Source organism: Dasypus novemcinctus, chromosome 15 (assembly GCF_030445035.2).
Source record: "Dasypus novemcinctus isolate mDasNov1 chromosome 15, mDasNov1.1.hap2, whole genome shotgun sequence".
In the NCBI taxonomy this organism is placed as follows: Eukaryota; Metazoa; Chordata; class Mammalia; order Cingulata; family Dasypodidae; genus Dasypus; species Dasypus novemcinctus.
In genome coordinates, this window is record NC_080687.1 from 79,935,396 (window position 1) to 79,952,206 (window position 16,811).

General features: G+C 34.8%; 1 protein-coding gene across 1 annotated transcript in view; it reads left to right on the plus strand.

Annotated features, from left to right (window-relative positions):
- Window positions 1-16,811, plus strand: part of DIAPH3 (diaphanous related formin 3) — a 564,743-nt gene that overhangs the window by 323,694 nt on the left and 224,238 nt on the right. The window contains exons 21-22 of the mRNA XM_058276598.1: window positions 3,478-3,717; window positions 15,525-15,654. Coding sequence (XP_058132581.1) covers window positions 3,478-3,717; window positions 15,525-15,654 — 370 coding nt within the window. The remainder of the gene's footprint in view (window positions 1-3,477; window positions 3,718-15,524; window positions 15,655-16,811) is intronic.

The following is a 16,811-nucleotide window of genomic DNA, read 5'->3' on the forward strand; positions in this document are numbered from 1 at the left end:
CCATTATTATCATTGATCTCAAAATTTAGGACTTGGAACATTCGCTTTAATGGAGTGTTTCTCTTAAATGAAAATAGGGCAACCATTTGAACTTGGGGATCAGAGTATGGCTAAATAGTGGACGAATAACAGGAATTTGCACCAGGTGATAGGTCACGTTCCTTTCCAACTTAGTAATTTTGTGTACTAAAATAAATTTACTTCGTGTCAGAGAAAAAAATACTAATTTATCTAAATTTGGAAGAAAGTACAGTGTGAAATGGACATCTAATAAAAAAATCGTCGCTCAAAGATGTGTTTTTAGGTTTCCTTTCCTGAGTTTGCTTTGTCAAGGTTTTTCTTGAACTCGTAGCACTGTGTTCTGCATTATATCATAGACTTACTCTGTCTTTTCAAGGTACCTGTCCCTAGTGCCAGATAACCTCATTATTCATACAGATCTAGGTTATTCTTTTCTAGGAAAATTAATTACTTTATGTAGGCTACATATGGTTAGCTTGTTAGCAGGAAAGCTTTAACATTTTTGGGTGGTATAATGTAGGCATTTAAACAGTCTTTTTTCTATTTGTGCTTGAAGTAGTACATTAATATATGCTGGAATTAATGTGTTTTGGGGTACCAGTGTTTTGCATGTGTATAGGAGAATTCCTTCTCATGTTTATTGTAAATTTCCAATACCTGATTTCATAATCATAAATCAGGCAAAGCCTGAAAATAAGAATGCTGTGGGCAATTATATACCTGCAGTAGATATACTGCGTGTGAGTGGTCCTTTGTATATCTCCTTATTCTAAGTATAATAGAGCATTTTGAAGAATTAATCCAATTTAATATGGATATCTACCATTTGCAATATTTGAGGAAGGTTAGAAATTCAGGGAACTGAATTCATCTGGGGGCAAACTATATTTTAGGACAAATCAAATTACTTTATCAAAGTAATCATTGCTTCACTCTCTACTTTGTGTGCCAGAGATAAAAAGTCCAAAAAAATTGATTTATGGAATCTAAAAATTGATATTCTTATAGGGCCTTGCTTTTTCCTGTAGAACCCTTATTAGTAATGCTTCTTTAATCTTAATACCTTTTTAAATTTTTAAGATTTTTTTTTAAAGATTTATTTTTTATTTATTTCTCTCCCCTTCGCCTCCCCGTCTCCTTCCCCCTTCCCCGGTTGTCTGCTCTTTGTGTTCACTCGCTGTGAAACTGCATCTCTTTTTTGTTGCATTATCTTGCTATCAGTTCTCCGTGTGTGCGGCACCATTCCTGGGCAGGCTGCACTTTTTTCACGCGGGATGGCTGTCTTGGAGGGGCGCACTCATTGCGCGTGGCACCTCTGCACGTGGACCAGCTCACCACACAGGTCAGGAGGCCCTGGGTGTTGAACCCTGGACCCTCCCATGTGGTAAGTGGATGCTCTATCAGTTGAGCCATGGTCACTTCCCTTAATGCCTTTTTAAAAGCATACTATCTTTTTACTCTCTTGTAGGAGGAAATACATTTTTTCTAGACTGAAGAATTTGAAGACATTCCATATACTTTAAGTACTTTATAGAGAGGACTTCTATATAACTATGTTAGCTTATCTCTCAGAATCTTGGGCGTATACATATAAACTCTTAGCATGGCAAATAGCTAGCAAGAATACTAGATATAAATTAAATATTTATATTATTTGTTTAATGTAACATTTCAGTCACTGTAAGAATCATCCCCACTTAAAGATATTTTCTTAGAGGTGTCTACTGGAAGCTAATTCATCAAATAGTTTTTGTTAGTTGATGACTAGGCTAGATTATATTGTCATTAAAGCAATGTCCGTATTTTCATGTTGAATTATAAGATTCAAGCTTTCAAATGGTACATTTAAAAGCAGTCATTATTTTATTATGAGCAAATAGCTTTCTGCCTCCTGGACAATTATTTTTCATTATATTTGGCATCCTGTGAGCTTTATGTAGCATTGGTTTCTAATTTTCTCTTTAGGGTCTTTTACTAATAGAACTAGTCCCAGCTTTAACTCTATTGTCTTCTTTCACTATTTTTCCCCCAGCCTTGCCTCAATCTACTTTTTTTTTTAAATCTAAGAAGTTGCTACTTTACAGAACAATCATGTATACCATACAGGATTCCCATAGATTGCCCCACTACCACCATCTTATATTGTTGTGACACATTTGTTATAATTGATGAAAGAACATTATCATAATATTACTGCCATCTATAGTCCATAGCTTATATTGGTATATTTTCTCCCACAAACCTTCCTATTATTATGTATTATTATTGTCTGTCTGTTATATTTATAGTTCATGAGCGAATGTTCTCATATTTGTGCTGTTAACCACAGTCCATCAGTCTTTCACCACGGGGTACACTGTGTTATACGATCCCCTGCATTATACAATCCATCCAAAGTCTACACTCAGTGGCTCTCAGTTTCATCACATAGTTGTGCTATCATCGGCTAGGTCCGTTTTAAAATGTTTTCATTACTCCAAAAGGAAAAATCCCATACCCCTTTTTACCCCTCCCATTATTGACCCTTAGCATTGCTATAGCTGTAAAAATATTACAGTTTTCTGTTAATTATAGTTAATACATTATATTATAAGGCTCAAATCCCTAAAGAATTTGGGCAAGGAATTTATAGCTAGCTTAAATTCTGTCTCCAGTTTTTGGATAAGCACATATTCCTCTCACTAGAATGGATAGAGAATGAGGAAGTGAGCTTAAAGGCAAGAATTTGCTGACTCTCTCACTCTCTTTTACTTTTTTGATACATCTAAACCCCCATATTCTCAAAAGAGAAAGTGATAGTCCCAAACAGGGTTAGCATGGCATGGGATATGTGGCTTTGCACTACTGTCTTCTGCTCTTTCTATGTTTCCTAACTCTGACTCTGCTAATTTAGCATGTCAGTAGTCATTCTACTTTCCTGTGTTTCTGAAGAAAGTCAATTTAGTACAAATTGGTACCTATTTACTCTCCCTCTATCTAACATATTCTGTTAGTCAGTACGGCTTCTGTGGACAGCAATTGCTCTTTGAAAAAATAAACAAAACAACTCTCTGTAGATCTTTTTGAATGTGTTTTAAACATGACCCAGCTTATACCAGTATTGAACAAAAATTATCTAAATTAATGATATGAATGTTTTGTATTTCATTGTGCATGTGTCCTGTTATCTTTTAAAATTTTACTTTTTAAAATTATATGTACTTAATTAAACTGTTCCTCATTTAATACTTTTCATTGAGCACTTAAATTGTTAAATTTTTTTTTTCTATAAAGATAGCTCTGGATTCCTTAAAAAAAGAAGCAGAGCTTTTTCTCCCTTACTGGTATCAGTTTTAGGGGACATATTGCTTCTTTGGTACTGTCATACCAATAAATCATCCCAGATTACTTTCAGTCATACAGTACTAAAGTATACCATGCATTTTAAAGGAAATCTGCTATTTTCTTTTCAATCAGATGAGCAATGTGAAGAGACTCCGGCCACGGCTCAGTGCTATTCTCTTTAAGCTTCAGTTTGAAGAGCAGGTGAACAACATCAAACCTGACATCATGGCTGTCAGTACTGCTTGTGAAGAGATAAAGAAGAGTAGAAGCTTTAGCAAGTTGCTGGAACTTGTATTGCTAATGGGAAACTACATGAATGCTGGTTCCCGGAATGCCCAAACCTTCGGATTTAACCTTAGCTCTCTCTGTAAAGTGAGTCTGTTTTTGTTTTTAAAAACAAAACAAAACACGTATTTGCCTGAACACTTATTTGTAAATGTCAGTCCTGATTACATTATTCAATATTTTTATTTTGTTGTGCTCATTATCAAGAACATGAACTGAACCATGAACTTAAACCTGGAGTGAACTGAGCTAATTTATTCAACCTCTGAACTAAATCCAAATATTAATTTTCTCTCATCTGTAAATCCAACTGAAGAATTTTTTTTTAATAACAAAATTATGTCCTGAACCTATACTCTCTCAAACCAATGAAATGGAACATCAAAATATTTTAAGCCGTGTATTCATTCCATTTAAGTACCTCCATATGATGGTATATATATTGAATATTGTTTAGGATTGCCGCAACAAATTTGTCTTTAGGTATTTAAATCTTTCTCTTCATTTTCTGTAAATACGTTAAAGTGAGAGAAAGAAAATAAGACTACTTTATATAAGGAAAGGGAAAATGGTTATGTTAGGCATAAACATATCTCAGATGTCATTGATGATTTTGAAATATTTGTTTCTCTGAATATAATTTTAGAGGATATCAGCAAATACATTCAATGTTTTATGTAACAGAGCTCTTTCCTGGAAAGTGGCCCACAGTAATAGTGCTTTATTGATCTGCTTACAACCAATTCTTCTCAGTTACATATCGCAAAAAATGTTTTCTTTTTGTTCTTGACCTTGTAACATATGCACACTCTGATTAAGGAATTTGACTATTACTATTGCCAGTTCTGTAGGGAAGGTGAGAAATAAGTTCAGCTCTAGCTATGTATTTACTGAATAGGTGCTCTTGGTGCATTGTGAATTTTCTTACACGATTTCTCTGACCTAAGCTTCCTATTGGTTTAGTGCCTGTGAGTTTTCCCTGCCTCCCATCTCCACCTTTTTATTTTTCTCTCCTTGGCTTTTAGCCTACTTTATTTGGTTAAGATCCCTAGCATGGGAAAGGCAAATTCCTAAAACATGTATTGAAGACTTTGCACATTTACTGAGTGCTTACTCTGGGTGAAATCCTGTGCCAAACACTTTACTTGACCATCTTATTTAATGTATGTGTTTAATACTTTCCTGGCATATGTGGAACTTATATCTTTCACGTGTAAGCCATTAATTATGATTAAGTGCTGAACTGGCGCTATTATGAAAGTGAAGGCCACAGAATTAAGAGAGGGAGCACAGTTAAGTATTCAGTGCAGAACAGGAATTTGAACTAGATATTGAAGAATAAGTACATGTTTCCCAAGAAGAAAAGGCATTCAAAATGCAAGAGTCAACAATTCACAGCCTAGGGGTTATAGCATGCCGTGTTATTATTAGGGCACTGAGTGGTCTAATATGGTTGCAGCAGGATGGGAGAAGAATAGTGGGAAATGGGCTCAGATGGTAATTTAGTCTAGATCGATAAAGAGCCTTGAATGACATGTTTTCCCGTGTAGATGTCAGGGAGACATGTTAGTTCTGCAAGGCAAGCAATGTGACCAGGTATTTTGTAGGAAGATAATTCTACAAGCACAGGTAAATCAAAAGTTAAATGACTTCACTAAAACTGTGGTGAGGCCGATTTTTTAAAGTCAAACATTTAATTTCATTTTTATTTAATGCCTCCACCAATCCTAGTGAGTGACTTCTTGAAATTAGAAACAGTTCTTCTAAAATGACATTGCAACCAGCAGTACCTTAAGAAATACTGAGGTCAGTTACCTCAGAATGTATAAATGTGGATCCTGATTATTGGCATTGTAAAAAAATTTCCCCCAGGTGATTTTAATATGCAAACTGAACTGAGAATGAATGTATCTGTCTTCTGTCCTATTTATTAACCTCAGAATGGAAAATTCTTGATTGTTAGTCAGGAACCAGCAAACAAATATACAAAATTATAAAACACAGAAAAATTAATTACCACAACTCCAAAAATAATAATAATAATAAAAAGGAAACTTAACTTCTTTATTCAAGCATGAGTGGTGGAAATAATTCAAAACTGTTACTTTTCATTCCAAGCTGAGTAATATTCTGAAAAAGAATACTTAAAAGGAACATGAATCTCAGGCACAGAGTGGAACTGAAATAAGATGATAACCACTGTCCTGAATTATTTTGGGCTGCTCTGCACTACGTAGTTAGACTTTTGGGGTTATATAAGCATGAGGCAGAATATCTCTGCCTCATGCATTCTGCGTACCTGTCACAGTTGCGCAGGTTAATATGGTGAATCTTTTCTGTGAAATTTTGATCCTTGTATATCACCTTTTCCTTTATATCATAAAGTTATTTTTTAAGAAAAAAATTCTGCCCAACAAATCCATTGTTTCGTATGCATTCACCATGTATTTTATTCTTTATCAGATTGGCAAAATCATACCAATAAATTTTGGCTCCCTTTAAAGTGAAGCAGTTTTTAGCCAAAGACTCAAAAGTAACAAATGCCTTTCTTATTTTGCATCCAGCCAATTAAATCACTGAAATACTGATTTGCAAAGCAATGTGAAACTATTTAGAATTCTTAACCCTCTTTGACTTGTTCATTACACATTGAATATATTAGCATTTTCTAATAAATATATCATTAGTGGTACTAGGTAATTTTTTTGAAAAGTTCTAGTTATACCACCTTTGTGGAGTTTTTAAAAAAATTGCTATTAAGCATTATAAATTATTATTTTAATAGAATTATAAGATAGACTTTACTCAGGAACAGCAAATACACTGCTTGTGTGCCATTATCTTGCGTCTCTTATTCATTACAAGCTTTGCTATTCTTCAAAGTCCCTTTCCCACCCAGGTTTTCCCACCCATAGAATCCTCCTCAACACCATTCCTTAGACAGTTACTATTTATCAGAGATGACTCTCAAGATGAATATAGCCAACCATCACTGGTTTTGTTTAATCCCTAGATTTATTTATTCATTTTAAAGAGCTATTTTATTTATTTATTTCTCCCCACCCACCTTCCTTGTTGTTTGCACTCGCTGTCTGCTCTTGGTGTCTGTTTGTTGCAAGCTCTATGTGTTTGCTCATCTTCCTTTTTTTCGGAGGCACTGGGAACTGAACCAGGACCTCCCATGTGGAAGGGAGGTGCCCAACTGCTTGAGCCACATCCGCTTTCCCCAGTCCCTAACTTTTATACATTTTATAAATAAAAGTCAAAAATTAAATAAACAAACACCCAAGTTCTGACACTTTAGGAAGCTTATTGTTTAGTCCTCTCTTTTACCAAGTATCTGCACTGTTGCTAATTTTCTGATCAGAGGCAAAACATACAGTGTATTATCTATATAGCAATACTGTGCCAACAGTATTTATAAATATCTGCCTTTTGAGAGAGGCGAAGTTTGATGATGAAGTGAGTGTGTACATGGTTTTGAACCATGTTTTCAGTGTGGAACTACGCTATCACAGCAACAAACTCTGAAAAATACCATGTAAGATTTATCAGGTATGGTGTTTTGTTGTTGTTGTTGTTGTTTTTAAGATTTATTTTATTTATTTCTCCCCTCCACCTCATTGTTTGTGCTCACTGTCTGCTCTCTGTGTCCATTTGTTGTGAGCTTTCTGCGTCTGCTTATCTTTCTCTTTGGGAGGAACCAGGAACTGAACCCGGGATCTCCCATGTGGGAGAGAGGTGCTCAATTGCTTGAGCCACCTCTGCTCCCTGCTTTGTTGTGTCTCTCATTGTGTTTCCTCTTTGTGTCTCCTTGTTGTTTCAGCTCATCAAGCCAGCCTGTTGCGCCAGCTTGCTGTCTGCTTGTCTTCTCTAGGAGGCACCGGGAACCAAACCCGGGACCTCCCATGTGGTAGGCAGGTACCAAATGCTTGACCCATATGCACTTCCCTATCAAGTATGAGTTTTATTCTTTCTTTAAAAAAAAAAAAAAAATTGAGGTATATCATTCATACATGAACATACATAAGCAATAACTGTACAGTAAAAGTCGTGAACTTAAAAAACAAATGTGCATATCATCATACAGGACTTCCATGCATCTCCCCACCGCCAAAACCTTGTATGGTTCTGAAACGTTTGTTACAAACTATGAAAGAGGATCAACAAAATAATCGTATTAACTATAGTCATATCTTGCATTTGGTCTATTTTCCCCCCAATTATTAACACCCTATGTTAGTATTATATATTTATCTTTCGTGAGAGAATGTTTTCATATTTGTCCTATCCTATTAATGACAGTCCATCATCTACCACTGGATTCTCTGTCTTATATAATCTCAAGCTTTGTACAATCCATTCAAAATATAAACTCCGTGGCTCTCATTTTCATCACTGAGTTGTGCTATCATCAACTCATTTTAGAGCGTTTCATTACTCCAAAAGATAAAATCTCATATCTCTTTATCCCCTCTATTGTCCCTTAGTATTGAAATGTCTTCTTGCCATTGCTGTAAAATATTATAATATTACTGTTAACTACCATCCATAAGGTACATTAGTTGTAATTTTCTCATGTATTACCATAGTCCTAGCACTTATATTTATACTATTAACCATGATCTTCATCCGCCACTGAAACTGTAAAGTTCTAAAGCTCCTGTATTTTTTCTAATTAAAAAATAGCATCATATTATTTAAAATTGTCTTTGATCCATTTATATTAACAATTTAAACACATTCACCTTCTAAGCATTTACCCCAATTTTTATCTATCATTCACATTGAAAATCCTTACTATTAGGTTAAGAGATCTATGCACTAAAATAACACTTTTGTTACACAGCTTGGTTGGATAATATTGAACTCCATTGAGTTTTCTAAAACCACTCCCAAACACGAATATTTTTATAACTCTTGACATATATTATTAAATTATTTTCCTAAAGGATATTACTGATTTGTGTACCATGAGCAGTGTATAGAAGTGCCAGTGTCACTGTAGTCCTGCCATTATTAGATATTCTTGGCTAAAGCATTCTTGTTTGGAAGAGGGATCTGTTATAGCTGGTGAAAAAGATCTTGTATTTTTTATATCTTTGACTACCAGATAATTTAGCATTTTTCTCTATATTTGTATTCTTCTTGTACTTCTTTCTTTGTGAATTATTAATTCCTGTTCTTTTCCCATTTGTCTGTTGTGATCATAATGTTTTCTAATCTCTAAATATTAAAGGAATTGATAGTCCTTTTTATAAAGAGAATTAAGCTGTTTTAAATCTTTTGTGAAATAAGGTGGTAGTATAAATTAACAAACAGAACACTGAATAATGGAATAAATAATATCAAATTCAAATTTTACTAAATGCAAAAATGCTTTCCACATAGCAATTTTTATGCTCACTAAAATCTAAGAGCAAGATGTTAAACATAATTTAGGGAAAGTATGTCTATGCGGATATGGTAGAAACCAGCTTATTATAATTATAGAAGTCCAAGTTTTAAAAAGCATTTTCTTGCTAATTTAATATATAACACTCTTCTTATTTTCATTTTAAAGTGAAAAGTAATGAATATGTGTTGGTTTTGTGTATGAATGTCATAAAATAGTTATACCTATTATTTATTGATTTCTAATATCTTTAAAGCCATTATAGAAGTTTTATTACAGATATTAATGGCAATGAGAGTGACATAGATGATGCTAAACATCTTGTTTCATTGATGTCAAGATTTTTATTGTCATTCATTTTGGAGGGTTACGCAATCTATTTGAAATAATAAATCAACACAGTAATTATTTTTTGTATCTATCTCTATATATTTATGCATAACAAAAAAACAGTTGCCATTCTGTAATAGTTATTGGTCTTACTAGTGAATTTATACCTACTATTGACTTTTTCAGCTTCCTATCTGAGCAAATATGATGTAGTCTTAGTATGTATGCATACATCCATATTCATGTGGATCCCTTTTACTTATTCTTAGAGATGTTATTTCATGCATACACAATCTACTTTATTCAGCAAAGAATATAAGGTGGGATATGATGTTAGTAAGTACACTTGTGTCTTTTAAAGGTTAAACTTTACAGGTATATTTTCTTCCAATTATATTGGTGTAAATTTTGTCAGCAGTAATTTATTAGAAATATAGAAATCAAGTTCTGATGGCATTTTACTAATTTTATAGATGAAACAATAGAATGACTGTCATGCTCTCAGAAATGACATTGGGAAGAGGGTGTCTGTTTTTTAGAGGCTTTCCAGGGTAGAATTAGCAGATCATAAGTAGTATTTTAAGTTGCATTAATGTTCTATCTTTGTCTTACTACCATTTTTGACCCTGTGTTTCTAGAACTTTGTTTCATTTGGGGAGTAATAATAAGCTAGAATAAATAATGGCTTTTGTAGATAAACTATATTGCATAGTGATTAAGAGCTTTGGATTCATACCGACCGTGGTTCAAATCTTGGCTCCACCAGTTATTAGTTTTGTAATCTGGGCAAGCTACACGATCTCTCTCAATCTTGATTTTCTTCTCTTAAAAATGGGTTAATAATTCCTTCTTTATAGTTATGGTGTTTGTGTTAAGTTAACATGTATTATGTTATTTGGCTAGTCCCTGGCTCATAGTACATGCCAAAGAAATAATAAGTACTTCAATCATCCTCAATATTATTATTATTCACAATTTGGTGGTCTTGTAGAATGTTTATGGGCCATTATAAGGTTCTTATAATTTTGCCAGGTTTCTGTTGTTCAACAATGTCTCCAACAACTAAAAAGTCACTGCTGTTTTGATATATTCTTAGATTCTAGGGACATAATAATGGGGAGAAGATATACTTATTTGACAATATTCTTAAGATATGTTTTCTTATTCAAAAATGTAAGGGGTTATAGTTCTTTGGATTCTAAAGACCACCAAGAAGATGCTTTTTATTTTATGAATTTTCTTCCTTGTGAGTAAAACAATGGCATATTTTCTAAGTGTCATCCAGATATGTGCTGAATACTTTTAAAAATATTCTAAAATCTTGCATTGTAGCTACAAAGAAGTTCTCCAGACATACAACTAGGCCATGATTTATTACCGGATGTTCTTTTAACATTATTTTTTCTGGAATGAACAGAGTGGTTGTAGAAACACCATCCATCTTTTTGTTATTTGACATCTGTGCCACATTAAATGCGCCTTAAAGAAACAATATATAAATAAGAAATTCTATTTAACAGAGATGATTACTCATCAGTAAAATAAATCTCTTGACAATAATGTAAAAGGAATCCTGTCAAAAAAAAAAAAAAGGAATCCTGTCAAGCAATGTCTGTTACAATTTAAAGTGTATTTCTTAACCTGAACGCATTTTTAAGGCACATATTTTTGCTTCATTTTCTTTCCAAGTATTAGCATTACAAAGTCTGCTTAAGTTGTTCTTCCTCTTCAGCAAAATTATCACTATCGCTCAAGCTTTTCTTATCCTAGCTCAATGGCTGATTAGGATATGAATGCTATGTAGAAGTAAAACGTGCCTTTTTAGTTGTTAATGTTTACTAAGGAAAGGAAAAAGATAATGAGCCAATAGATAGAGACATTCTTAATACATTATGTTTTGATGTGCTTTCTTGCTTTTGGAAGGCTTGTTTTTGTTTGTTTTTAAGTACTTTGGGGAGGGAGAAAGGGAGGGAATGTTGTGATCAAAGCAGGATTGTATAATTTTTCCAGATAATGTTAGGATATATGTCAAGAATCTCTGCCTGGAATTTAGAAGCAGCATAGCAGGTTGTAATGAGACACAGAGCATTATCAACGAAGATCATTTTCTGTCCTTCTTATCTGAGCCTTTTACCATTTATTAGGTTTACTTTCAAATGCATTTATTGGAATTTTGAGTGATTTAGTTTCATAATTATTAAATACAGATTTTGGGAGGATGGGAGAATTGTGCTTCCATTTGCTACTATGCAGTAAGTATAATTTTTAATATTAGACTTAAGATGCTGCTTGCTAATCAGTGCTCTCCTAGCTGCTGCTGGCTGTTTATCTATATCACAAATACTACTAGAAAACTCTTTAGAGGCTTAACAAATTATAGAGGTAGACGGCACTGGTCTTAATAAACATTCCATGCAGGTTGTTTAAGTGAATTCACATGAAAGCACCATAGAAGTGTAACCAGATTTTGTCTAGGTTCTTGACTGTGCTGCGGAAATGAATTTCAAGAGCACATCAGGTTAGTTAGGCCAGTAATTTATTAAGGCAGGGAGGGAAGAGAAATGGGAGAAAATACCAGGTCATGGGTCCCAGGTAGAGAGGAAGAGGCTGAAAAGTGATAAAGCAAGCTGATTTACAAACTACAATTTCCCATTATAGATTATAAATGCCCAGGTTTTACTTGCGTGTGTTGATCCATGCCAGGGGACATGGCAAGAGCAGGGTGCAGAAGGCAAGAACAGAGGTTATTAGAAAGAAAGCTGCATCTGTAAGAAAACAAAAGTTCACCCGATTGTGGAGGAGAAAAGAATTTTATTAACCATTTTGCAAGAACTGGCGTGACCTGCATAAAATGGCTGGCGCCCAAACTGCAAGAAATTCTGACATTTGTACTCTAGACCTAACACGCAGGTCCCTTCCCTATTCCCCATTGATTGGGTACTTCAGGGGTTACAGCCTATCTGAGACATCTAACTAACTTAGGCAGTTCCCGTTCTCAGTCGCTGCTCCCCTGCTCTCTACACTCTGGTGGGCTGGCCAGGCTACAGGCCGCTTTCACTCCTGGCATGCTTTTCTAATGTTGTCCCCACTTTAACTTTTGGCCCCACCCCCGCTTCTAACCATTGGCGCCTCTCGCTTTGGCCCTGCCCCCACTTCTCACCATTGGTCCTTCTCGATTTGGTGCTACTTTTCAAATTCCTGATATGCCAAAGCCACTAGTACCCCTTTCCCTCCCTCCTCCAATGGCATAGCCAGTTCTGGCTTCCCTTTGTGAAAATTAAACTTAACCCTTTCCCACAGCGTCCAAAGGCTCTAAGAGAGCTAGCTAGTTCAGCCTTTGCACCTGCTTTTTAAACCATTAATTATTCCACCCCTTTGCTAATGGCAGGGGAGGAGTCCCAGCTGTTTGCTGTTTTGATTGATTACCCCACCCATCAGTCCCCCAGGAAGTCCCACTAATAAGTCCCCTGGAGAATATCCAGGGCTTCTCCTGTCTTCTGGAGGAAATCCCATTCCAAATTTGATTTATTGTGAGAGTTTTCCAGCAGCCATCTTGGGGTTATTGATGTCCACGTGGACTTCTTGTCAGGTTCCAGATTCATCTATTGATTCCCCATCTTACTGGCCTGCTTCAGAAAGAAGGTTGAAGACTGGTGACAGTCAGGAGCTGAAAGTCCAGAGCCAAGACAGGGTTCCCCTAGTAGTTAAATGCTGTGAGGAATAAAAACTTCACTACTGGGGTGCTTTAAAAAAAAAAGGTGAAGAAAATGAAGACATCTTTTATGCTAATTCTGGTGCTGTACAAGAGAAAACTATTATATTTGTGAGAGTTTGCCATTCCTATTCTGGGTTTGTGTATTCTAGATGACAGTATGGATGCAATTATAGAGTTGTAACTTTTGCAAATCAGGTTTAACATTCTCAGGTTTATTTGTGTGTAGATATATTAATATATTTATGTATAATCTCTGTTTTATATATATTTTAACTGAAGCCCAGAGAGGGGTTCCAACTGACCCAAACATGCAAAAATAACTTCCGAACTGAGATTAGAGCTAAGTTTCATTTTTATTCTAGTATTGTTTTCAAAAGTAGATTTCACTGCATGTGCTAATACTTAGGTCCCTATAATGCACAAAATAATTTTAGAGTAGAAAGTGTCCAGTTCCATTTTCTTATTTTTATCCTTGTGAAAACTAAGGCCTAGTAACTTGTCCAAGGCTATGTAAGTAGTTTTTAGCACTTCCAGGTCATCCATACATGTTAGTAGCAATTTATATTATAGCTTTAATCACATCATTTTTCAAAATAGTTAGATGTTGTGAAATCTCTATTCCCTATAAACAAGGCATCAAACAATGGACTACATTTCATATGCTGTCAGTTTTTAAAGTGCCAAGAGCCATTCTTATGGTTAATAGGTTGAGTAGGTCAACATAGCATTTAAACCTATGGTCTGAGCAATCATGTGAAAATCAGGCTGCCTAGGAGTGTAGCTCAATGTTTCCAAAGATTTGTTAGTTTTTGCATCAGTGAGTAGCGATATGCACCAGTATGTGTGATGGCATAGAATCTCTCTCCTTCTACTATTGGATATTAACTAGTATTCAATACTTTTCTGGTGGTGATATAATATTTAGTGATGTAGAATTTGAAAATTCTTACATATGGTAGTATCTACATAGAAGTCTATTTTAAAATAAGAAATTGTTGGAAAGGAAGTAAGTAAATAGGACTGTGCACAGTTAGGTATGCCAAGAATTTCCAGCTCTAAATTAAATTCTGGTATGAAAAGAGTGATTTCTTTTCCTTATATGTATCTGCTCTGAATGATTACTCAGTTGTAAGGGAAGCTACAAAACCACAGCTAATTCCTTTTTATCACTTAACTTTTAGTTTAACCACCTCTCCCTTCTGGTGGTATTTCATGACCTTTCCAGATTAGAGTGCGTCCAACCTGCTCTTCTTCTCAAAAGCCTCTGTCCTCCTTCCTTTCATTCTAATCCTTATTTTGGTTTATTTAATGAATTTTGTTAGCTTTTTGACATCCAAGTAAAAATGTTCTGAAGGGATATAAACTCATTTCCACTTGGATGTCTCATAGAAGCTTCAAACTCAACTTGTCCAAAACAAAACCAAATTATCTTCTTTCTCACCCTACTGAAATCTGTTTCTGATCCTTTCTGCCCTGCCTCAATTGACAGCATCATCTGAGTTTCCAGACCCACCCTGTCCCTTGTTCTGGTTTCCAGGGCATCACCTCAGTTCAGGCTATCTTCTTGCCTTGCCTAGACTATTAACTTCAGCTCTTCTTCCCCCTAATATTGCTGTGTTCATCTTTCATGTACTCTACCGTGGGAGCTTACATTCACACCTGACCATCTCTCATTCAGCTTAAAATTCCCTTCCCTTTTATTTGCTTGTCTTTTCAGATTTATATCTTTCCACTTTTCCTACCACTCACCCTCTCCAATATATGAATACTTTTTTTCTGGAGTTCTTCTGACTTCTCACATGTATCATATTCTTCCTTGTCTTTGGCCCTTTTCAAATTGCTACTTCCATCTGCCTGTGAAATTGCCCTTTGAAATTTTCTCCTCTCCCCAACCCCCACTTGTTGCATACAACTTCCTTCTAAGATTCTGTTTAGATGGCATATCCTCCTAGATATTATTTGATGATACTTTTACTATATTAATTGTAACACCAAGGTAAGTACATATTTTCTTTTCTATTTTCTTCACCAAACAGCTTATTGAGGAAATACTCTGTGTCTTATATGTTGTTGTATCCTCAATTCCTCCACTATCTGGTAGGTGTTCAGTAAACATGGCCGAATAGATGAATGCCCAAAGTTGTTTGTTTTAAATATTATTATTGTACAGACTTTTAAGTTATCTAATTTTCCTAGGCATATCACCATATATATTTTTTCCATAAAACATTGCGTACTAGATTAGATTAAACTTATTCCTTCTTTACAACAAATATTAATGATTTTGACCAAACCAAAAAAAATGTAACTTTCTTATTATTTAAATATTTATTATTTGAAAGTAGAATTAATGTTACAATTCATTTATTTCTTATCTAAAAATATAGTATTAGCATAAATAGATTATCAAAATATTTTTGATTCTCTGTTTTTTTTCCCTCTTTTTCTATTTAGCTAAAGGACACAAAATCAGCTGATCAGAAAACAACACTGCTTCATTTTCTGGTGGAAATATGTGAAGAAAAGTATCCAGATATCCTGAATTTTGTGGATGATTTGGGACATTTAGACAAAGCTAGTAAAGGTTTGTGATTTTATAGAAAATGTTTGATTGCTCTGGGTCTTCAATTAAAGACAGAAAATAATATCTTTTATTTCTATATATTTTCCACTTTGTAGGAATGTTTCCGTATGATTATCTAATTTTTAAATAAAGAGAAGGGTGTAGGAGTTTAGGAGTTGTCCTGATGGGAGTTAGGAGATTAATTTGTTTCGTTAGATACCAAGGCTCTATATTCAAAACTAAATTACTTTGCAGTTTAAATTTTGTGAATGATTGCCCACCCCACCCTCTGCTGCTAGACCCTCTTCTGCCGAGGCCAGTGTGAATGCTCCCTTGATTCAGTGTGGTTGAACACATACTGAGTATTATTGTGTAATTGAGCTCAGCACCACCAATTGGTGTGCTCCCCTTTGTTTGCGTTTCTCATCTAGCCTCACTGGCCTTGCCCCAGGAGCTCTTTGTCCTTATAAACACCAAACTGCCAGAGATTCCACTCTCTCCTTCCTAATGCCCAAATTTCTAACCTGTTTCCTTCACCTACTTTGAGCTTAGATTAGGTAATAAAGGATCTCAGAAAGAATGGGGGCCTTCATTAACACTTTGTTACAATATGATTTATATGAAATTTCTAGATCATTTTAAGAATCCACTTTCATCTATATATTTTGTTAATTCTATGGAAAAAAAGTCTACTTGATTCCAAATAAGTGATTTATGAAAACTTTTTGGAAGAAAACTAATTTGAAAGTGTTGGAGGGGAAGCATCTATGGCTCAGTCAATTGAGCTCCTGATTACCATATGTAGGACCTGACTTAGATCCCTGGGACATTCTGGTAAAAAAAAAAAAAAAAAAAAGAGGGTCCTAGACCTGCCTAGAGGCGAAGCATAAAGAAAGAAAGAGAGAGAGAGAGAGAGAGAGAGAAAGAGGTGGAGCAACTGTATTCTTTCTGTGTGGACCACTGGTCATTAGTAATGTCAAATTATTTTTCTAATCTCTATTTCCTTCCTAATTTTGGAATTTGCTGACTTAACAAAGGATAATTAATTTTTTCCATATTATACTGAATATTCCTTCATAAATGTAAAAAACACCTTTATCGTTCATTCCTCTTTGAATTTTTTTTTATAAAATGGGGATTATAGTATTTCATCTGGACATAATCAGATGATTGGATGA